Source organism: Marmota flaviventris, chromosome 1, assembly GCF_047511675.1.
Source record: "Marmota flaviventris isolate mMarFla1 chromosome 1, mMarFla1.hap1, whole genome shotgun sequence".
Taxonomy (NCBI): domain Eukaryota; kingdom Metazoa; phylum Chordata; class Mammalia; order Rodentia; family Sciuridae; genus Marmota; species Marmota flaviventris.
The window spans coordinates 76,546,097-76,571,763 of NC_092498.1; the positions used below are offsets into that span (position 1 = coordinate 76,546,097).

Sequence of the window (25,667 nt, forward strand, 5' to 3'; positions counted from 1 at the left end):
AGGCTTCCCAGAAAACTGCATTTTTAGGTGACTACAGATTTTTTTTTATCCTAAGGGAACAACACTTATGTTTAGTAATATTCTTACCATCTTTCTCTCTACTAATGATTCAATCCATGGGCAAGGGTTTTTTTCTGTTGTAATGTTCAAAATATAAAGTATTACTACAGAAAAATTTCATAAAAACATGAACAATCAAAAAGACATACTGTAAGACTTCAAAAAGTTGTAATATAAGAATATATTTTTGAATTGAGCCCGCACTTGGAATTCAGTATTCAAATAATATTAAAATTCAATTATTAAAGAAGTCATATAAACACCTAGTTTCCCTTTCCAAGTAAGTTTTAGGACAAGAGGACCAACACACACACACACACACACACACACACACACACACACACACACCTCTTGACCAAAATCTTCCCAGTTATAATCTGCCAACAAATTTGAGACATCTTTCCATTTAACTTTCAGAAACACAAAAAGAGTCTTCTCTAATGTTCCCTCTCTGTATTAATCAACTCTGTACACTTCTGCATTGGGAATCAAGTCTTCAACACATGAGCTTTTGGACAACATTCCATATCCAAACTATATAATAGTATCTTACTATAATTTACCCATTTCAAGATACATAAAAATAGAATAGACTGGGATTAGAAGATGGCGGCGAATGGAGTGCATCACCCCTGTGTACCGCGTCACTGGTGACATGGGTGAATGACGAGTTCGAATGGCCAAAAGCTATCTTGTTAGGAATTTCCAGCAAAATTGGGGTGCACTGAAACCTAGAGGAAGGATTTCCATTGCCTGAGAATCGGTTACTGGGCTCAACCGCGAGAGATTTGTCCGCCTGGAGATTCAAGCTGCTTATTCAGCAGCTCGCCCCGCTGCTACAGACTGCGGCGTGCGCCAAGAAATAGCGTCCCTAGAAATGGGTGTGCTAGCAACGCATAGAAATGGCGCTGCTGATTCTGCGGGCTCCTGCCGGCTGTGCCCTCACTGTGCTCAGTGCTGAATTCTGGGTTTGAGATGGGGGAAGGAAGCGGTCCAGTTCTGTTCTCCACACCGGTCAGACCACCGAGGAAGCCAGCAGCCACCATCTTGGAGAGCTGACGTCACCATCGCCAGTTTTCGACTGATCGCAGCTCATTCAGCGATAGAACAGGTCTGTGACATCTTGACCATCCCCCATACAGCGGGGAAATCACATAAAATCTCTCCCCGGCTTTCCGGGGGCGTGATTAACAGAGTGAGCGTGAGTAGAGGCATGGGGAAAGGTAAAGGCACCTGACCCCCAACTCCTCCTTCCCACCAGCGGCGAGAATGAAACCTGTTTCGCCAGCTCTAGGAGGAGGGGCTAGCGGAGGGAATCAAAACAGAAAGGTGCCGGTTCCCAAAAGCCGCGCTCCACGTCCAGGAAACTTCAGGCACAGAGAGCAGTTTGAACTGCCAAGAGGTATCACACTGGGAAAGGCCTGGCTAACAGGGGAAGCCAGGGGACTAAAAACCAGGAATAAACCTAAGCTAACAGGTTTTGAGTGACACCAGTGGGGGGAGGAGGGAGCGGCCTCACATGGATTGTTTCCTACAGCCGGAGGACAAAATCTTGGCCCGGAAGGCACAGTACTGCCTACTGGAAGTGAAGAAAATAGAAGCCTAACAGTATCCCTTTTTTCTTTTAATTTTTTAATTTTAATTTTTTTTTCTTTTCTACAAATATACTATTATTTTTTTAAATGTAGTTTTTATTTTACTGCATTTTATTATTTTTTTTATTATCATTTCCTTTTCTTTTCTTTTCTCTTTCTTTCCTCTCTCCCTCTCTCTTGCTTTGCTTCCTTACCTTTTCCCCATCTTTCCTCTTAAGCATGACCACCCAGATTACGTACAACATACTAAATGCAAATAGATGAATACTACGAATCGGTCCATAGTCCGCCTAAGCCCTTAACTACCCCCAAGTACTCCTGTCTATTCTCTTGTTAATATCCACCTGCATTGGAGCAACCCCCCAAAGAAGCTAACATATACTAACTTCCATACCATCAAAGCACCCGACCTCAACATAAAATCCTAAGTTGAAACCTCATTTCTATACATGCCATCAAATTCTGTAGGCCTCTAATGAAACTAATGAATTTACCTTAATTCACAATTAAATCCAACATCTCCAAACATTGTCTCCCAACACAAAGGAGAAATACTGGAACTGTAAAAACCAAAACAAATTTAAAGAACAAAACAGAAACACAGCAGTCAAACACAGTGGGAAAGCAAAGTGAGCACCATGAAAAAACAAGGGAAAAAAGGATTACAAACAATGAAGGACAACTTAAATTCACAGGAGAACCTAGAGGCTTCAGAAAAATGGACAGAGAAAGAACTCAAGGCATACCTAACTCAGATGGAACGGAATCTTAGAGAAGACATCAGACAGCAAGTCCAAATAATTAAAGTATACTTTGAAAACGAATTAAATAGGCAAATTCAAATGGCAAAGAATGAGCTATAGCAGAGCAGGAGTGGCCATACTCATATCGAATAAAATCAACTTCAAACCTAAGTTACTCAAAAGGGATAAAGAAGGACACTATATACTGTTAAAGGAACCATCCACCAACAAGACATAACAATTATCAATTTGTATGCACCAAACAATGGAGCTGCAACGTTCATAAAACAAACTGTCCTCAAGTTCAAGAGTCAAACAGACAACAACACAATAATTATGGGTGACTTCAAAACACTGCTCTCTCCATTAGACAGATCCTCCAGACAAAAGCTGAATAAAGAAACTATAGAACTCAATAACACAATCAATAACCTAGACTTAACTGACATATATAGAATATACCAACCATCATCAAGTGGATATACATTCTTCTCAGCAGCACATGGATCCTTCTCAATGACAGACCATATATTATGCCATAGGGCAACTCTTAGTAAATATAAAGATGTGGAGATAATACCATGCATCTTGTCTGATCATAATGGAATGAAACTGGAAATCAATGATAAAAGAAAGAAGGAAAAATCCTGCATCACCTGTAAAATGAACAATATGTTACAGAAGACATAAAGGAGGAAATCAAAAAAATTTTTGAGAGATAAATGAAAATACAGACACAACATATCGGAATCTATGGGACACAATGGAAGCAGTTTTAAGAGGGAAATTCATTGCCTGGAGTTCATTCCTCAATAAAAGAAAAAACCAACAAATAAATGAACTCACACTTCATCTCAAAACTCTAGAAAAGGAAGAGCAAAACAACAGCAAATGTAGTAGAAGGCAAGAAATAATTAAAATCAGACTGGAAATCAATGAAATTGAAACAAAAAAAAAACATTGAAGAAATTGATAAAACTAAAAGTTGGTTCTTTGAAAAAATAAATAAGCTCGACAGACCCTTAGCCATGCTAACAAAGAGAGAGAACTCAAATTACTAGCATACGGGATGAAAAAGGCAATATCACAATGGACACTACAAAAATACAGAAGATAATTAGAAATTATTTTGAAACCCTATATTCCAATAAAATAGAAGATAGTGAAGATATCGATAAATTTGTTAAGTCATATGATTTGCCCAGATTGAGTCAGGAAGATACACACAATTTAAACAGACCAATAACAAAGGAGGAAATAGAAGAAGCCATCAAAAGACTACCAACCAAAAAAAGCCCTGGACCGGATGGGTATATAGCGGAGTTTTACAAAACCTTCAAAGAAGAATTAATACCAATACTTTTCAAGTTATTTCAAGAAATAGAAAAAGAAGGAGATCTTCCAAATTCATTCTATGAGGCCAACATCACCCTGATCCCAAAACCAGACAAAGACACTTCAAAGAAAGAAAACTACAGACCAATATCTCTAATGAACCTAGATGCAAAAATCCTCAATAAAATCCAGGCAAATCGAATACAAAAGCATATCAAAAAATTAGCGCACCATGATCAAGTAGGATTCAAGGGATGCAAGGCTGGTTCAATATACGGAAATCAATAAATGCTATTCACCACATCAATAGACTTAAAGATAAGAACCACATGATCATCTCGACAGATGCAGAAAAAGCATTCAGCAAAGTACAACATCCCTTTATGTTCAAAATACTAGAAAAACTAGGGATAACAGGATCTTACCTCAATATCGTAAAAGCTATATATGCTAAGCCTCAGGCTAGCATTATTCTGAATGGAGAAAAACTGAAGGCATTCCCTCTAAAATCTGGAACAAGACAGGGATGCCCTCTATCACCACTTCTATTCAATATAGTTCTCGAAACACTGGCCAGAGCAATTAAACAGATGAAAGAAATTAAAGGCATAAAAATAGGAAAAGAACAACTTAAATTATCACTCTTTACGGTTGATATGATACTATATCTAACAGACCCAAAAGGGTCTATAAGGAAACTACAAGAGTTAATAAATGAATTCAGCAAAGTGGCAGGATATAAAATCAACACACATAAATCAAAGGCATTCCTGTAAATGAGCGACAAATCTTCTGAAATGGAAATGAGGACAACCACCCCATTCACAATATCCTCAAAAAAAATAAAATACTTGGGAATCAACCTAACAAAAGAGGTGAAAGATTTATACAATGAAAACTACAGAACCCTAAAGAGAGAAATAGAAGAAGATCTTAGAAGATGGAAAAATATACCCTGTTCATGGATAGGAAGAACTAACATCATCAAAATGGTGATATTACCCAAAGTTCTCTATAGGTTTAATGCAATGCCAATCAAAATCCCAACAGCATTTCTTGTAGAAATAGAGAAAGCAATCATGAAATTCATATGGAAAAACAAAAGACCCAGTATAGCAAAAGCAATTCTAAGCAGGAAGTGTGAGTCAGGCAGTATAGCGATACCAGATTTCAAACTATACTACAGAGCAATAGTAACAAAAACAGCATGGTACTGGTACCAAAACAGGCGGGTGGACCAATGTTACAGAATAGAGGACACAGAAACCAATCCACAAAACTACAACTATCTTATATTTGATAAAGGGGCTAAAAGCATGCAATGGAGGAAGGATAGCATCTTCAACAAATGGTGCTGGGAAAACTGGAAATCCATATGCAACAAAATGAAACTGAATCCCTTTCTCTCGCCATGCACGAAAGTTAACTCAAAATGGATCAAGGAGCTTGATATCAAATCAGAGACATGGCGTCTGATAGAAGAAAAAGTTGGCTACGATCTACATAGTGTTGGGGTTGGCTCCAAATTCCTCAATAGGACACCCATAGCACAAGAGTTAATAACTAGAATCAACAAATGGGACTTACTCAAACTAAAAAGTTTTTTCTCAGCAAGAGAAACAATAAGAGGGGTAAATAGGGAGCCTACATCCTGGGAACAAATTTTTACTCCTCACACTTCAGATAGAGCCCTAATATTCAGAGTATACAAAGAACTCAAAAAATTAAACAATAAGAAAACAAATAACCCAATCAACAAATGGGCCAAAGACCTGAACAGACACTTCTCAGAGGAGGACATACAATCAATCAACAAGTACATGAAAAAATGCTCACCATCTCTAGTAGTCAGAGAAATGCAAATCAAAACCACCCTAAGATACCATCTCACTGCAGTAAGATTGGCAGCCATTTTGAAGTCAAACAACAAGTGCTGGCGAGGATGTGGGGAAAAGGGTACTCTTATACATTGCTGGTGGGACTGCAAATTGGTGCGGCCAATTTGGAAAGCAGTATGGAGATTCCTGGGAAATCTGAGAATGGAACCACCATTTGACCCAGCTATTGCCCTTCTCGGACTATTCCCTGAAGACCTTAAAAGAGCGTACTACAGAGATACTGCCACATCGATGTTCATAGCAGCACAATTCACAATAGCTAGACTGTGGAACCAACCCAGATGCCATTCAATAGATGAATGGATAAAAAAAATGTGGCATTTATACACAATGGAGTATTACGCAGCACTAAAAAATGACAAAATCATGGAATTTGGAGGGAAATGGTTGGCACTAGAGCAGATTATGCTAAGTGAAGCTAGCCAATCCCTAAAAAACAAATGCCAAATATCTTCTTTGATATAATGAGAGCAACTAAGAACAGAGTAGGGAGGAAGAGCAGGAGGAAAAGATTAACATTAAACAGAGACATGAGGTGGGAGGGAAAGGGAGAGAAAAGGGATATTGCATGGAAATGGAAGGAGACCCTCATTGTTACACAAAATTACATATAAGAGGTTGTGAGGGGAATGGGAAAAAAAACAAGGAGAGAAATGAATTGTAGTAGATGGGGTATAGAGAGAGAAGATGGGAGGGGAGGGGAGGGGGGATAATAGAGGATAGGAAAGGTAGCAGAATACAACAGTCATGAGTATGGCAATATGTAAAAATGTGGATGTGTAACCGATGTGATTCTGCAATCTGTAACTGGGGTAAAAATGGGAGTTCATAACCCACTTGAATCTAATGTATGAAATATGATATGTCAAGAGCTTTGTAATGTTTTGAACAACCAATAAAAAAAATAGAATAGACTATCTTAACAACTTAACATCCTCTTTCCCATCTAATCATGTAATAATTCTTGGTTCTTGATTTCTTAAATGCATCTTTATTCCCTATCTGACCAGTCCTACTAAAACTACCTGTCTTAGTCATTTTGTGCTTCTATGACAAATACCACAGACAATGTAGCTTACAAACAGCAGAAATTGCTCTAGAGCTTGGAAGTCTTAGAGTGCCAACATGGTGGATTCTGGTAAGGGCTCCCTCCAGGTAGCAGACTACCATCTAATCATCTCCTCAGGTGATGTAGAAAAAGAAAACTAGCCCTGTGCTTCCTTAGAAGGGCACTAATCCCACTTATCAGGGCTCAACCCTCATGACCAAATTACTAAAAAAGAAAAAATGTATACCCCTCCTAAAATTATCATGTTGGGGCTTAGGATTTCAACATATAAAATTGTGTTTGAGAGGAAGGAACACACTCTATCATTACCCTAGCTCCAGCCACCATCATCATTTCTAGTACTAATGGAAATCAGCTGCTAACTAAACAAAACACAACAAGGACACCCTGTGCTTATTTTAATTCAATCTTTGTGCTGTAGCCAAAATGTGTAAATTACAACTTATTTCATTAATTTCTAGCAGGACAGAACTGCTTTACAAAGTTTAAACTTAGAAACCCTGCCTTAACCTCAGTGCTTAGTAGCCCCAGCCTCAATCCTCCATAATCTGTAGCTCCTTCCATTTCAGACCCATTCCCTAACTCTCTCCACTTCTGACCATTCTATATGCTTCTCTGTCCATATAGAAATGCTATTCTTTCATGCAGAGTTGCACTCTGCTCAGTCTTCCAAATCTCTGCTTCTACCTGGATCTTTAACAAAACATCACCAGGCTAACCTGCCCCCTGTTCCAGCACACCTGCTTATAATTCTTAAATTTCAGGGTGATAGAAAGGGAAAGGGACCAGGATCTCTTGAACTCCCTGCCAATGGAACATTTCCTTGGCTAACTGAAGTCATTTAATTGAGTTAATAAGAAGCTTTATTTAAGAAAACAAGAATAGACAAACACAATTATACCCTTCCTAAACTATGATACAATAATCAGAAAAAATAGCTTATACATAATATCTTACTCTTCTAAAATAAGATGCCATTTAAGGAAAAAGGCTGCATAATCAAATATGCTGCAAGTATATCAAAATGATTGTCACAGAGGTTCAATAGATATTAAATGAATCTATGCTAATCAATCCATTAAATGGATAGAGCTGGGGAATATCATGCTAAGCAAAGTAAGCCAATCCCAAAAAATCAAAAGCTGAATGTTCTCTCTAATAAGTGAATGCTGATCCGTAGCAGGGCAGGGTGGAGGACAATGGGAAAAATGGAAGAACTTTGATGGGGCAAAAGGAAGCGAGGGGGTATGGGGATGGGAAAGATGGTGAAAGAGCTGGACATCATTACTCTAGGTACATATATAATTGCACATATTTGTACATGATGTGTGATACTACATCATGTACAACCAGAGAAATGAAAAGTTGTGCTGCAATTGTGTACAATGAATCAAAATGCATTCTGCTGTCATATATACCTAATTAAAATAAATAAATTAATAAAAACAAGTTAATTCCCACTAAATCACTAACTAAAAAGGATCTAAAGTTTAAAAGAATTGGGAGGAACAAACATTAGTGCAAGTTTTAATCAAGTCTTTCTCACAACATAAGGCTCAAAGTAGATATGAAAGGATAAATTTCTTTGCATTAAAAAAAGTGGGGGAAATTAATTTTTCAATTATGATTAAACAAAGAAATAGAAAAGAGGAATGAAATGTAAAACAGAAGGACTTAATCTATAAAACCAGACAATGACAAGAGGATAATACAGACAAATACCACAAAGAACTTAAATAACTTATGAGTCTTGTGAAAAAGATTAAGTTATAGGTGATCTCAAAAATGGCTTAAAATAGAAATGCCATTCTACCCAATTCATACCTAACATTCCTCTTATAATATAAACTGCTCTACTACGTTTAAATTTTAAAAACACGCATCGTAGAACATATAAAAGTAAAGTGACGTTACAACATGCTGTTACTAGAAAATATTTTTAGAAAAAGAAGCCACTTAGAGCCCATCAAGGGCATCCCACTTTTTATAGATAATGATATTTAATTGAAGTTCCAAGACAAGAAGTCACTTGGACAAGTTAAAAGATAATTTTCATTTGTACACTCAGCACTTGTACTTTATATCCTAACTCCAGACTGAGCACACATACCATCTTGGTTACACAAGAAATTATTTTCCTATAAGAAATTAAACTCTTTTACATTGTCTAAGCAAGGTCAGTTTTAGCATATTTATTTTTATATTAATTTGAATCACTTTAATTTACTAATTATAAGCATAACATGTATCATTTTAAAATAATTATACTGAAAATTTATTTGATGCATCATTGTAAATAGCATAATAGAGTTAAATGAATGACCATTTCAATACTTAAGTGAAATTCAGTAACACAACAAACAATCTAGTGACTAATTCTCAAGCATATTTCTGAAACACTGAATGGCCAAGTCATTGAGATCAACTTCTCTAGAGCCAAAATCACTGTTAACTCCCTGACAAAGCAGTCCACGTTCACATTTTGTTTTTGCCCCTGTACAATTCTTATGTTAAAATTTACAAAGTGATTTACTGGGATAACATTGGCAAATAAATGCACAAAAAACTTTGTTCATCTCATACCAAGTTAATTAAACTACATAAAACAGGGAAATAGCAATTCCAAACTCTGCTTAATTAAAAAAAAAATATATATATATATATTCATGATGGATAAAAAATATGGCATATATACACAATGAAATATTACTCATCGATAAAAAAGAATAAAATCATGGCCTTTGCAGGTAAATGGATGGAGTTGGAAAAGAATGCTTAGTGAAGTTAGCCAATCCCAAAAAACAAAATGCTGAATGTTTTTTCTTATATAAGGAAGCTGATCATAATGGGATAGGGAGGGAGAGCGTGGGAGGAATAGCAAACTCTAGATAGGGCAGAGGGGTGGGAGGAGAAGGAAGGGGCAGGGGGTTAGCAATGATGGTGGGATGTGATGAACATCATTATCCAAAGTACAGGTATGAAGACACGAATTGGTGTCAACATACTTTATATACAACCAGAGATATGAAAAAAATGTGCTCTATGTGTATAATATGAATTTTAATGCACTCCACAGTCATATATTTTAAAAAATCAATTAAAATATATATACATTCATGAAGATTGGAAAAAGTCATCTGGAATTCATTCTATTTACATATTCTATTAGAGTACCACTGTTAATCTGAAAATAAATAGCCTCTATTCTTTAAAAAGAATGAATCCCAGGAAGGCGTGTTCTATGAGAATGATTTCTTTATACATCATCAGTTATATGTCCATCATAATTAATCTTTGAGAATTTATCCCACAACACAAGCTTTTCATTAACAATTTAGCCATAAGCAAAGATCTCCTTAAACTTATAACAACACAGTCAATTCTTTCTATTCAACAACTCCCATGAGAATGATTTCATCATTCTTCATCCTTGTGTTAGAAATGAATTCCTTCACGACCACAGTTGGAAAACAGTTCTAAAGGTGTTTTTAACCAGTATTTATTTTGGTTTTATTATTGATTTAGGCAGGAAATACCTGAAACTGACTACATTAACAGAAAACAAATGAAAAAATTTATAGAATGTGCACAAGTGATTCTATTTCTGCTATTCAAGTAGTATAAAAGCCATGAAGGAGAAAACTTTAATATACCTCAAGTGAAACATCATAAAAAGTTCAATATATAAAAATTATAATGCTTATAAAGGAAAAATAAAAGTATTCATGAGGCTACAATAGCAATAAGTTTGAGACTGGAGCACAACAGGTATTTCAACACGCTCCTGAAGTATATAAATTGCTGCTACACTCTCTCTCTCTCTCTCACACACACACACCCCTACTTAAAAATAAAAATAATCTGAAACATCAATATTGTAAAAAGTAAACCCAATATGAAGGAGTGAGAATTAAAGTAGCTCTCTTTTGTTTGTTTTGTAAGAACTTGTGTCTTGAAAACACATTTACTTAGTCTAGTAATAACAGGGTTAACAAGAGGAAATGTACAGAACAAGCAGTTAAGTAAAAGGTGACAAAGATTCATGTCTAGGATCTGGTAAAAAACTTAACAGGACCAAAGATTTTTATAACTTAAATTCAGTCAAGGCTCAATGTGCTGTGAAGAAACCATTAGCACTTAAAAGAGGGACTCACTGTGTTTTTCCAATTGTCATATGTTCTTCATTAGAAATATCAGATACATTTATGTTATATATATATATATATATTTTTAATCTCTTTCCATTATTAACACATTCATGAGTGTAAAAGTAACAAAAGTGTATATGATATACTCCACACTAGATTGAGTCTCTTCCTGATGCTGCCATTTTGAGTTATGGAACCTTCTGGAAATAATTTACATCTCTGACAATTTTGCCATATGTGGAAGTATCAAGTATCAATGGATGGTGGTTTTCCTTTTTTTAATTTGCTGGCATGTTCAAATATTAAACATTTTAAAGTATTCTGATTTGTTATGTTACAATGCAACCTTCTACTAACTGAAACTAAATTAGGCACTTTGAAAGATTTACTTGTTTGTCATAACATTGTAAGTCCACTTGATAATTTGTTTTGTAAATTAAATTCTTAAAAGGATTCCTTTGTCTCAGAGTGCACCAATAAAACTGACATGAGCCCCAAAAAGTAGTACCCTCATGTAATTACACAGAGCATTACTACAAAATCATTTTGATGTACAGAAGTGACAAACCATTTATCAAATAAAATTAAAGTTTTCATTTACCAATTTTGTACTTTCAACTATATTTTTTACCCATCTCTTCCAAATTTTAATGACTAAACATTTATTTGGTATCCATTAAGTGAATAAAATGTGTTCACTGAAAAAAAAAAAAAACAGCTTTATATAAAAATGTATTGTCCATTATTCCATCTGATACTAACAAAGAATGTTTTGTGGAAACGTTGACAGAACCAAGTAAATTAGAATCCCTATTTTACTAGTTTTATGAGAGAAGATATTGGTTTCACAAGTGGCTTTACATAATCTTTCCTGGAAAATAGCTATAGGTAGTTTTGCCTCCTGAAATCTCTTTTCTCAATTGCTGGGGGAGAAAAATACTGATCATTAGCTTCCAAACAAGAAATCAGCCTAACTAAGATTTTTAGTGCATTTCATTCTTATTTAATTTAGATAAAAGCATATCCTTTTTTTCTGAGAGACTTTAAAAATAATTTTTAGTATTTTAAGACATTCATTACTTTATTTTCTAAGTGTTTGTTCATCACTATTTTCAGTAATGAACATACACCATAAAATTAGAAAATAAAGAACTGGATACATCCTATGTCTATAGGTGGTGTTCTTAGGCTACTCTAATAACTTTTTTTTTTTTTTGGCAGTACTAGGAATAGAACCCAGTGTTGCTCTACCACTGAGCTACCTCCACAACCCTTTTTGTTTGTTCTATTTTTATCTAGAGAAGTTTCCCAGGCTGGCCTTGAACTTGAGATCCTCATGTAGCACTGGAATTATAGGTATATATCACTGTGCCTACTTAGAAAACCCTCTTGAGTGATGCAATATGATAAAGGGGATAGCAATAAAAATGGGCAGTAACTTATGATGGTTCCACTTAAAATCTTTTGACTTTACTATCATAGGAAAGCAATATGCATTCAATAGAAACCAAACTTCAATGTTTGTCTTTCATCTTCTCCCAGATTAGCACTATGACATTCTCAGGTGATACTGTGAGTGTCATAGTGAGTCACACAGCTCCTAGTCAGTAAAATAGGCCTTTCAACATTAACAATATATGTATTCAATATCTATTGAATCACATATGCCAAAATAATGTATTTTTCCTATGATTTTGATGTCATTTTCTAATATATTTCTGTGAAATAAAGCCTATCTGTTTAGGGAAAAAAAAAGACTCCTTTTTTTGACCATTCTTCTCAGAATTTAAAATTGTTTAATATAATTTAAAAACAAAAACAAAAAGATAGTAGCAGGAAGCTTTCTCCTTGCTTTAATTTTGTAACAAAGTTAATTCATATAAATGTAGATTCTACAGTCCCTGCATTGCCTAGTACATGTAACATCTAATTACACACAGAGGTACATATGCCTGTGTATTTGTACTCATATACCCAAATGCAATATGTATTTATGTCTATATTTTTCTTATTATTAACATACATATAAGCTCTAAGTTATCTAGACTTAAATTTAAGTCATTTGTTTTACTTTATTTTACAATTACCAAAACATTTTTCACACATCTATTAATTTGGAGACTATCTGAATGGTTCTACCACATTTTTATTCACAAGAAACTAAAATGGCCTTTTGGCCACATATAGGAGAAGTCATCAATATTCACAATCATTTCAGGATAATTCAAAAAGTCAAAGTCTCTACACTTCTTCTACTTACACTTTCCATGGAAAAGAGAAGACGAAACCAAGAATAGATTTTCTTACTAGATTTCTTCCTCACCTTTTTAAAATTCGGGGTTTCTGTGCTAATTGGAATTATGGTGTTATGCTAAATAAAGCTCTTTTACATTATCCTAATAACTTGTCAACTTAGTCATGTAGCTGTAATTTTAATGAAGAAAAATAAATGAAATCATTTGCTAGGGTGAATTAAACAGCTTCCTGAACATGACAGTTCAACCGAATGATTGCGGTAAGAAAGTGTCTATAGTAGACATATCGAGAAAGAAAGCCCCAAAATCCACAAAGAAAAGTTCCTTCTGAGTTCAGGTCAAGGCTATTAATGGGATAAATTTTGTTAAACAGAAACATAGGAGGAAGTAAGCACAAGTTTGATGAGAAAAATCTACATTCATTAAGTGAACACTTACTGAAACTACAACAATGGAATATAAAATGGAAAAGTTGCTCTCTTCAAGCATACTCATTAACTTCTGGGTCTCTTGGAAATCAGGTTCCTTCACCTGGAAGAGCAAGAAAATAAAATGAAGTGGAATAAAGGTCTAACATAACTTAAAAATTAACTCAAGGAAAATAAAGAGATTATTTGGGGGCGGGGGGGGGGGGGGGTGTGACAAGGGTACCGGGGATTGAACACAGGGGCACTCAACCACTGAGCCACATCGCCAGCCCTATTTTGTATTTTATTTAGAGACTGAGTTGCTTAGTGCCTCACTTTTGCTAAAGCTGGCTTTGAACTCACGATCTTCTACCGCAAGCTTCCGGAGCTGCTGGGATTATAGGCATGCACCACAATGCCCAGCCAAATAAAGAGATTTTATGTAGCTTTCAAAATATTTACCAAGATTAATTTTAAAACAGTTTTAAAGGATACTTATAGATTATACATATTAAATTTGAGCTAATAATTCAAGCATAAGTCATAATCTACTTAACTCCAGGTTTAAAAATAAAAGAAAATTCAACAAAACTATTTAAAGAAACATCACTCTCTTTTTCTTATGAGCATTAGCTTGATAAGAAGTGTTATTTCTGTATTTCAGAAGATAAAAAATAAAATATGCAAATCCATACTAAAAAACACAACTCATCTTTCAAAATCTTATGTTCAAATATTTAAGAAAAAATTAGGTCTCTTTGACATTATACTTGTTTGGATACTCAAATACATCCAATAATTTATATATTCTACTTACATTCACACAAACGAAATTATAGCATTGCTCCAAGTTGATATGTTGAATATCACTGCCAGCATTATACAAAGCCTGAGATCTGACATGTATATGCTAGGAGAAAAGACAAATAGGAAAAGTTTACAAGCTGGATAGAAAGACAAAACATGAAAATGTAAATGTAAACAACATAGCATATAATTGCTATAGGAAAGACTATACATAGCCTAGGACACTATAGAAAAATAAAATCATGCTTAAGTTGATCAGGTTACCAAAAAAAAAAGGTTTTTGAAATAGACCATGAATAATGAATATTTTTTAACAAATAATAACAAAGTAAATTGCTTCACTTAGAAGCAGGCATTACGTGTAGAATACTTCACAATTTACAGTTCTCAGATGCAATGCTGTTCTCAAGTAAAACATCAAATTGTACTTGTAAAAGCCTTATCTATTCTACAGCTTAATTTTATAGAATTCTGACAAAGTTTGGGAAAGTGATCCAAGTTTCAAGACTTTTGCTATAAAGTTAGCTGGTTCAAAAATTTTAAGTTTCCATTTAAAATTCTAACTCTGCTAAAAATTCAAAACACACACACACACACACACACTTCCATGTCATCAACTATGTATTAAAACTTGAGTAGAAAATAAATCAGCTTCTATTGTGCAACATTAAATTGGATCAAGGAGACAATATTCCTTAGGTCTCTCATGTATCCAAACATTTTCAAAGGCATAATGTGTAATTTGCTCCAGAATGTCTTTTCAAGGATGTTTGCATAGCAGGCAGACTTGCAAAGACAGATATGTCTCTTCATAGGGAAGATTTGCTTATTTTCAGAAAGCAAAGATAGAGACATTTGTCTTCCTAGAGCAGATTCGCATGACATTCCAAAGTAATAATGTCTCTCTTGTGACAGAAGAACGAGATGGTTTGCCAGCAGCCCATGTACAAGACCAGGGTTTCCTGATATCAAAGTTCTTTTTAATGCACTCCACTGCTTAGCAATAATTAACCCTAACTATATGGTAACTGCAATTCAGAAAACCAGTGCTACACTATTACTCCAGCTACTGCAGAGTTTTTGAATAACACCGGGTCTTTTTTCTAAATGCGGAGTCTTCAGTCTTCTGCCAGTAACTATGGTGGCGTGTCTGGCTAACTAGTTTGCATTCAAGTAGGGTAGGTATAATCTCAGATCCTGCCAAGTTCCTGACACCCCATCTTGAGATCTTAGCTTCAATAAGTGTACGTAAGTTAAAAAAAAAAAAAAAAAAAACACAATTTACAATACAAATTCCTTATGAATATATATGTGTGTGTGTGTGTGTGTGTATATCATCTAGAATAAGAACAAGAGATATATTTCATTTAGCCTCCTAAACATTAAAAAGATAGGTGAAATTCTTGAGGATAGGATTTGGAATTCTGAACATCTTTTACCAATAGCAAATGATTAACAAGTGGTTTAAAACTTTGTCATCTTAGTTTTTTAAGGGAAGGAAGTCTTGTGTCATAAAAAATTGTATGGGCTCTTAGAATTAGCAATGTGAACAATATTTTTAAAAGGTTTTTTAAAATTCACCAAAAAATACCACTCCAAATAAATCATTTTTAATGTCAGTTATGTATCTTTCTCTCAATTCTATATGAATGATATACACAGTAAACTAGAAGGACAAAATAACAGATCAAAAATATAAATACCTTTTATTAAAATGGGATTGTACTAAGTGTGTCACTTTTAATTATCTAATTTAAATAAAAGTAAACCAAATGCAGTAAAACAAAGTATTACTAAACTTCAAATAATTCTCCATATTCAGAGATGTCAGTTTCTAACAATTAAGAAAAAACATTAACATGATAAAGACACTGGACTTATGAAGACAATCCAATTCATTTTTAGTCTCTATTAACTTATATCCATTCATGAAAGAAGAGATAGCCCATCATAACTTCTGCCCATAGCCTAGCTCTGCTCATGATTTTATCCTGACAAGGTTTTTTAGATTCATTTTCTACTCTGTAACCATAATAAAAATGCTTTAGACATAGCTACAAAGAAATTGACTTTGAAACATTTCTCTATTTTTAAGTCAACTAACTTTAATCAATTTCTTTATTGAGTAAACTTCATCTCCAAGTGTTTGTGGGTTTTTTAAAATATGTATACAACAAAGGCCTCCACTTCATGTTCCCGAGTTATTGTGCTTTCATACTCTAAGAATAGCTGGATCTTAAGAATAAAAGTTTGCTTCACCCTTTCTTCGCCTCACAGATTTGTAGTCACTGGTCAATGTCTTTCAACACTGCCTGACTCCCTGCTGCTGCTTATACATTTGTTACTCATCTATGCTCCATTCATCATTTTATTGGGTAGATTTCAATGTGGAGCAGTTTTTCAAATAAGTCCTTGAAATTCTCTTTCCTTTTGTCTTTGTAACTAAAGGACGATTTGTCCTGTGGCAATAGTCTTGGATTCCACTTTCATTTGAAGTTTGTAGACAAAGCTTCATTATATTTGGAAGAAACTCTGGAGATGTAAGAGACTAGTCAGTCTGTACTTCTATTTGAAATTTTTGTTTCTGGTTTTTGTACCTAAGTATATTCCTGAAGAATTCTTTATGAAAGAAATTTAAACCTTAATCAGAATAAGTCTGATTGACAATTATGGTTTCTCACTTTTTCCTGACAATACTTCCTTTTTGTTATATAGAATTAGTTTGTCATTTCAAGAAATTTTTCTTCTAGCTTCCAAAAAAAATTCTTGGGTTTTCTACTTGATATATAAAATCTATCCATGTAGTAAATGTCATTATCATTCACATATTTTTTTATTTTGTCTTAGAATATTCTACAATTATCTCAATTTCTTCCCATATTATAGAAATAAGATTTTGGCTGCACTGTATTGCTATTTCTAAAGGACAAATATTTAATAATATTTCTAAAGGACAAATCTTTAATAATATTTCTCTAGTCTTCATTTTGTTCTCTTATTCAATCAATAAAAAATGGTAGACAATTAGCCTCTTGGAATGTTGTTTTGGAGTTTTTCACCTTTCTGAATTCAGATTCTGAGTTCTATAAACAGGTATGAGAATATTTTAGGGATAGGGCAAGGCTTGAAGCTTTTTCCATATTTATTTCATCTGATTTGTGTGTGCCATGATTATTTTTAGTATGAATTATATAGTTTCCTGATTATTTTCTATGTGTTGGAAAATTTTTTTAAAAAGGTAGACATTGAAAGTAGTTCCTGTCCCTAACAGATGCCACAGAAAATGGAGGGATTTTTCAACTCGTGAGGAATTTTTGTGCCTTCTTCACTTCAGTATCTCTATCTGCAGATATGTTAACAACATAAGATTTAAATAGATTTAACAAATTACCTTTTGCCCCATAAATCACCTTTTGTCTCCATAGGAGGTCTAGGGGACCCACAGTCAGGGCAGAGAAAACATCATGAACCTCATCAGTTCAGTTTGGTTCTTGACTACTACATTTTACAATCTATGTGTGAAGGTGGGCCCCTTTGTTTTGTTCATTTGCTGTTAGACATTTATTTGCTTTGCTTACTATTTTCGCTTTTTTGAAAACTCTAGAGAAAGGAGAATTTTGTAAATTACCTTTACTCTATCATTATTTACCTGGATTTTACTGTGACATTTTTAAATATTTCAAAAACTTATTTTACTTTTATGTGGCACATTCTTGAACAAGGCAAGTATTCATTAGTATTAAGAGTATGTTAACATTAGTGTTCCTAAACCAAAGCTTCTCTTCCATTTTTTGAATTAAGAGCATGCAATTATATATAAAGATATATAAGTCTACATATATACTTACATATATACACACATATACATACCTGTATCTCTTTGTGTATGTGTGTACACACACACACACACACACACACAGTGGAGGAAAAAGTTATATCGGCTCACAGTTTCAATAGACAGCTGACACCACACCTCTCTGGACCCAAGATGAAGCAGAATATCATGGTGGAAAGGTATGGAGGAGGAAAGCAGTTCAGAACATGCCAACAGGAAGTAGACAGAGAGTCCACTCACCAGGAACAAAATATAAACCCCCAAAGCACCTCTCCAGTCACCTATGTTTTCATACCCACCTACAGTTAAAACCCAGTTAATACATATAAGTACATTAATCCACTGATTAGCTTACAGTTCTCATAATCTATTCATGTCCTCTGAAAATTCTTGCATTGTCTCACATCTGAGCTTTTGGGAGTCATGTCATATCTAAGCCATAACAGTATACATTACTTGCTTATGTATAGCATCTATTAGATTATATCAAAAGGGAATTTGTCACTATTAGCTCCATAATTTATTTATAACCTATTCAAAATCTGAACCACCCAACTCATCTCTGCGACACAAATATCAAACCCTAAGATATTCTTCCTCTATTTTGACAACAGGTATAATTCTTGCCTATGACAATTTTAACCCATATTGATTTCAGTATGTGTTTCCTTATTAAAGCTATCATATATTTCTTCAATTTAATTAATGGTTAGCAAGACCACATTCTCAGAACATAGGGCACAAATATATGCAAAGCATACTTGCCAGCTGCATAATATTATTATTTTGATTAGAATATATTCATGCATATTTGATAATTTAAAAACTATTTTAAAATATCATTCACCAGCTAATGTTCATAGACTAAATAATGTGCACAAATTTTTATAAAAGGTATTTATACATATTAGGGTTTTTTTTCTATTAATAAAAACACATGAAACTTCAAATACTTTGCTTCTTGAAACTGAGTCTTTTAATAATGGTTTCCAGTTAAGTGGAATTTTTACTTAGTAAAACTATTTTCCTCCATACCAGAAAATAGTATTTCCCATATTTGAGCAGAGAAACTTACATTTTACCTAAATATAGCAAAGGAATCTTTGACACATTTAATAACCCACATTAGACAACACTTTTAGGTTGTTTATGAGAAAAGGTCTATGGCATCATCTTATGCTATCATTCCAAATGTTTCCACATTCAAACACAACAAATGGAACAATCTGCTGGCTACATGAACTTCTTGTTATGTAAATATTTTGGTTCAAAGAACATCTTAGTAACATTTAAAATGATTTTCCAATGTGTTCAGTAAAATTAAAGGACACCAAAAGTATTAAATACTTTGCTTTCAGTATTACAAATAAGAATTCAGCAAAGATTCACAATTAAAATACAAACATCTGCATATTCAAAATACTTTTTAAGGCATGGTTATTAGGAAGAAAGTGGGTTGTAAAAAAAAAAAAGTTTTATTTCAAGAAGATTTATGACTTAACTAAAACTAAAAGGTTTTGGTTTAGTCCCGCATGTCAGAGGTTCAAAAACGAGTTTCTAAAAGATAATCCTCTTTTGAGAACATAATGATTGGGTCATTTTTAATCTGCCCATTTCTCACCTCCCTCCTATTCAAATAATAGGACTAACATGGGTACAAGAGAGCTGTAAAGGGATGCATTTTTCCCTCCACTCTATAGACATACCTACAATTAAAAGTCTTTTGTTGGTGGTGAGCACCTAGCATTGGGAATTGACTATATTCTTAATTTGAATCAGTTTTTATAATCTTCTTTTATAGTGAAGAATATGGACTCACATTAAGCTCCCTGGATTTGAATCATTCTGGAATATTCTTGCTATGTGAGTTTTGATAAATTACTTAAGCCCTGCGGTTCATTTTACTCATCAGTAAAATGAAAACAACATAGAATTGATAGTTTGCTAAATTAATATGAGAGAGGTAAGCATTAACTTTTGAAGTTTCTGGAACACAGTTACAGCTTTATGGTGTTCAATCTTGATAGAGTTTTGAGGTGATAAATCCATCGGGTTGCTGGTCTACTGTTGCACTATCTATACGACACTTAACTGTGAATGACTGATGGATTATACCAGTGACACTCTATGAACTGCCACCATAGTACTCAGACTGGTCATCTCAACAGAAGTCTTGATATACTCCCAAACCTATGTACCAGATAGGCAGAAAAGCATTATAACCAAGGATTTGCTATGTCACACTACTGTTGTATCCCAAGCCCTTATTACACCAGGGGAAGAATTAGTACTTCTCTAATTACATGGCTTTAAAGCTACACAGCACAAAGATTGAAGTATAACATAGCAGCCATTAAGATCCCTTTGCATTGCTGCATAAAGCAGTGAGCATTTCCTCTTTTCCTGAATTCATTGGCTTTCCCCCTAAACACTGCTCTAGAAAGTGTAAAGTCTCCTGTGTATGCTGCCTGGTCAGTCTCCTTGATTGATAACCATTGTGCACAATGCAATATATTAAATGTTTGCTGTTATTTTCCACTTACTTTTAACTGCCATCAACTTTTGATGAAATTTCAACACTTGATAAAATATCCATTACCTTTCTACATTTAATACCCTATCATATCCTGGAATCTGTGCTAATGCTTTAAAAAATTGTGAATTAAAATTACACAGCATCTATATGCACAGGCATATATTATCATTGTCTTCTTGCTATAGGTAAAGACGTTAAGGCACAGAAGTTTAAATATCCTATCCAGGGTAACACAGCCAAAATAAGGCAATTACTCAGACTCTGGTCTGCTGGATCCCCACAGTCCACACATTTAAAGTACACTGGCCACCACTGTTACTCTAGGAACATTTACCTTATCATGGAAGGCACCATACCATTACTCAGATGAGTGTGATACTTTTATAGGTACAAAAGTCAACTCAGGAAAACAATCAGGAAGATATCAATTGAGTACTAATAACCTTAATTGCTGGTTCACAAAAATCCCCTAAGTCTGACAATTTTTCTGGGTCCTAGAAAGTATCTAAAAAGAGGACTAAGTATTAAGATTTGATCTTGGAGTCAAATGCTTTCAAAACACTATCTGCTAGGCAATTAAAATCATTGCATAAATGTTCCCTTAAGAACAGTCTTCCTTTGTGAATTTTCTTCTCTGATAAAATTCAAAGGCTAACTATTGTTATAATATGAAGCTACAAAGAGTGTGGAATGGAAAATAGTAAGCCCTAATCCTAACAAAGTTGAGCACCTACTATAAAGAATTCAAAAGTCCCACTTGCTTATACAGATTTTATATCCAAAGCTGGATATTGTCTAAACAAAATGTAAATTTACCAAATACAAATCTGCTCAAACTGCTGAGTTTTTACTACAGAATATAATACTATACCTAATAGACAGTGTTGTAAGTAAATGTGAAATGAAATGCCTCAACTTATAAATCGTGTTTGACAAACACAATTTGTAGATATTACTTAACTGAAATGACAAAGGTTGATATGTTATAAAGATATATACAGTAATATTATCTGTTTATGTTTAATAGTAATGCATACAACATTTGCAAGCTAATAATTCACAAGACAAAATAAATCCTATACATCTTAACTAAAAATAAGTCATGAAAATTATACTAGTCAGTGATGGATTAATATAAGGTCTCACTTATTTGACAAATATTTATTGAGGGCTAGATTGCACCTTGAGTCCATACAAATGAGAAGTTTCTGTTCTCAAGCAGTTTATATTACAGTGAGAAAATAAAAATATTCACATCTGTATTTCTCAAATTTTAGGGTGCATCAGAATTCCTGGAAATCTTATTAAAAATAAAGATTTTGATTCTCTTAGATACGGATGGTGTCTAAGAATCAATATTTCTGATAAGCTTCCACTTAATGCTGATGTTACTAGTCCAATGAATCACACTTTGAAGAAAAAGTTAGATCATTTGAACATATATTAATCTAAAAGTCCTATCTTATTTTAGTAGATAAATTTACTGAGGAGTGTGTTCCCATCCAGCAATCCAAGACAACTTAATTTTAACAAAACCAAAACTACTAACTTCCTCTATCATCTAAAATTAAGTACTTATATCTTTATTTCACCTACAAGCATGGTACATACCAGTGATCAAAGAATTTATTACTCTAAACTTCCACCAAGTTTATATCAAATCTAATTTCCATGTATAAAATTTAGTTTTTTCTAAGTAATATGGATACAGCCAGATGTACACAAAAGTATAATTTCAGATTGTTTGTATGTACTCTAAAGTATGCATAACAAATCAGTTACACTGTAGGCAAAATGTCACTAACTTGAAATTAACTAACTAGAATCAACTTGAATACTGTCGTAATATTTCTTCTAATCCTACATAGTACACAAGCTATTTTTCATTACTGTATTTTCCTCTTGAATGAAAAATATACTTAGTATATTTATATTGAAAATTTCTATTTGATACAACTTTCCACTGCAAGAAATGTAGTGATAACCAATTGAATTGAAATTATTTAGCCTATAGAGGTTCAAACTATTCTTAAAACATCATGGACCACATTTTTAATAAAATAGCCAAAACACAACAATATGACTGTTTCAGAAGTATGTGAACGTATGTATACCTCGGAATATTTTTAAAGCAAGACTTTTCTAGATTATACAGAAAGGTAGATTCGATCTTGATATAGAATAATCTTATTACAAATTCAAGAATTTTTAAATGTTGCTTATGGATGCACTTCTTCACCACAGTTGCTAAGCCCCTCCACAGACATCTTTTCTCCACTGTTGTCTTTTCTCTTTTCCTTATAGAAAGGCTACTCACCATCAATTTCATCACTGTTGCTGACTCCAGTTCATCTAATCACTGCAACATCTGCAGGGTGCCCTTCCCTTCCCTCCTCTTTGGAACATAGTCCTTGCTTCTTATTAGGGAATCAATCAGAACTTCTTGGGAATACATTATGTTTCAAGCTTTTTTCAACTGTTCACATGATTGATGGACACCCTGCAGCTACCTCTTTATCTACAGAAACATATTTGGCAGATATCCAGGTGGAGAGGTATTCCAGAAGCTCACTTGTACATCATCCTATCATCATTAACCACAACTATTTATCTGATTCCTACCACATACATACACACAACAGTGCAAAGGATCAGTGATAACAAGCGGTGAAAGATATAGTTATAAGTAACAAAAAAGCAGGATATTCAGGATGACAGCATTATTGTTGAATACTTCTGGAGATCCAAGAATTATAAAAATGAAGAGAAAATCATGGGAACAGTAATAACAGACTAAGCATTAAAATTTAAAATACACAAGTAGGGAAGGCACACAATCAAGAAAAATGCTATGAGAAAAGACAGGAAAAAACTGAGACAGAAGCAAGACAGATTGAACCATGATGGCAATAAAACATCATTAACAGAAATACAGACTGTGGAAGGTATGGGGTTAGGGGGGTTTTAGGGGGAAGGGTTTTTTTTTTTCCTTCTCTTTTTTAAAAGAAAAAAAAATAGTCACCCACAGCAACCTGTGCAGGACCCAGGCCCACAGTAGGCCCAGGTCCATCCTGCCACCGACAGAGCTCAGGTTCCAGCACAGGACCGCCTCTTCCAACCAGCAGACCTGCGCCAGAGCTCAGGCCCAACCCAGATCTGCACACACCGACATAAGAAGGACCCAGGCCCAGGGTAGGTATGAGTTTGGTATCCCCCCCTCTACCTGGGAGCCCAAACCTAACCCACTTCCTTCTTGGGACACTGCAGACATCACCATGGCCTTCCCCACACAGTAGCCCCTACTTTTTGACAATCGACAGGGCCTAGAAGAAGCTGCATGTCAGAGCAGGTATTCCAAAGACAGTGTAAGGCCCACCCATTCAGCCCCATTTCTGTAAGACATAGCTTCCATCTTGGGGCAACTCCACTATTATCTGGAGTTACCTCAGCTATTGCCACCACCACCTTTAGTTACGGTAGCATACATTGAGGGACACCAGCAGAGTCTGGAAGCCCAACATGAAGGTGAGATACAGACAATCTGCAAGAACATAGGGTAGAAACTGCAAGAAAGGAAGACACATAGACAACATGAAAAATCAAAAGAGAAAAGTGCCCTAAACAAACCAGGATATCACAATAACAGAACCCAGTGAAGTTGATGAAATGTTAGAGGAGAAATTCAGAAGGTTCATAATTAAAATAATCTGTGAGTTAAAGAATGACCTAAATTAACAAATACAGGGAAAAATTGATCACTCCAACAAAGGGATAAAAGAACAAATACAGGTTACAAAAGATTACTTCAAGAAAGAGAGACTCTGAAAAAAAGAAGTCAGAAATCCTTGAAATGAAGGAAACAATAAACCAAATAAAAACTTAATGGAAAGCATAACCAACAGACTAGATCACGTGAAAGAAAAAATGTCAGATAATGAGGGCAAAGTATACAATCTGGAAATTAAAGTTGACCACACAGTGAAAATAGTAAGAAACCATGAACAGAACATCCAAGAATTATGGGAGAGCATCAAAAGACCAAATCTAAGAGTTATTGGGATAGAGGAAGGCACAGTTTCAAACCAAAGGAATGCGATAATATCAGAAAATTTCCTAAATGTGAAGAATAAATTGGAAAGCCAAATACAAGAGGCTTACAGGACACCAAATGTACAAAATTATAACATATCTACACCAAGGCATATTATAATGAAAAAGCCTAGCATACAGAACAAGGATAGAATCTTAAAAGCTGCAAGAGAGAGGAATCAGATCATGTATAGGGAAGACCAATTCTTATCTTAGCAGATTTTTTCCACCCAGATCCTCAAAGCCAGGAGATCGTGGAACAACACATAAAAAACTCTGAAAGAAAATGGTTGCTAACCAAGAATCTTGTATCCAGCAAAATTAAGCTTTAGGTTTGATGATGAAATAAAAACCTTCCATGATAAACAAAAGTTAAAAGAATTTACAACTAGAAAGCCTACACTAAAGAACATCATTGGAAAAATATTCCACAAAGAGGAAATAAAAAACAATGATGAAAATCAGCAGAGGGAGGGATTACACAAAAGGAAAAACTAATCAGCGGAGAAACCAAGTCAAGTTCAATACCAAAAATAAACAAAAATGTCTGGGAATACAATGTCTCAATAATAACCCTGAATGTTAATGGCATTAACTCACCAATCAAAAGACATAGACTAGCAGATTGGATTAAAAAAAAAAAGATTCAACAATATGCTGCTTCCAAGAGATTCATCTCATAGGAAAAGACGTCCACGGACTAAAGGTGAAAGGTTGGGATAAACCATACCACTCACATGGACTGCAGAAGCAATCAGGGGTTTCCATCCTCATATCATAAAGTAAACTTCAAGCTAAAGTTAATTCAAAGGGATAAAGAAGAACACTATATACTGCCCAAGAAAACCATACACCAACAAGACATAACAATTATAAATATATATGCCCCA

The 25,667-nt window shown here is 34.4% G+C and overlaps 1 protein-coding gene across 3 annotated transcripts in view; it reads right to left on the reverse strand.

The window, feature by feature from the left end:
• Positions 1-25,667, reverse strand: part of Crppa (CDP-L-ribitol pyrophosphorylase A) — a 312,498-nt gene that overhangs the window by 135,320 nt on the left and 151,511 nt on the right. For all 3 annotated transcript variants that reach the window (XM_071608033.1, XM_071608031.1, XM_027932651.2), the window contains 2 exons: positions 14,328-14,420; positions 13,542-13,634 (listed from right to left, as the gene is read on the reverse strand). In XM_071608033.1, the coding sequence (XP_071464134.1) occupies positions 13,542-13,634; positions 14,328-14,420 (186 nt within the window). The remainder of the gene's footprint in view (positions 1-13,541; positions 13,635-14,327; positions 14,421-25,667) is intronic.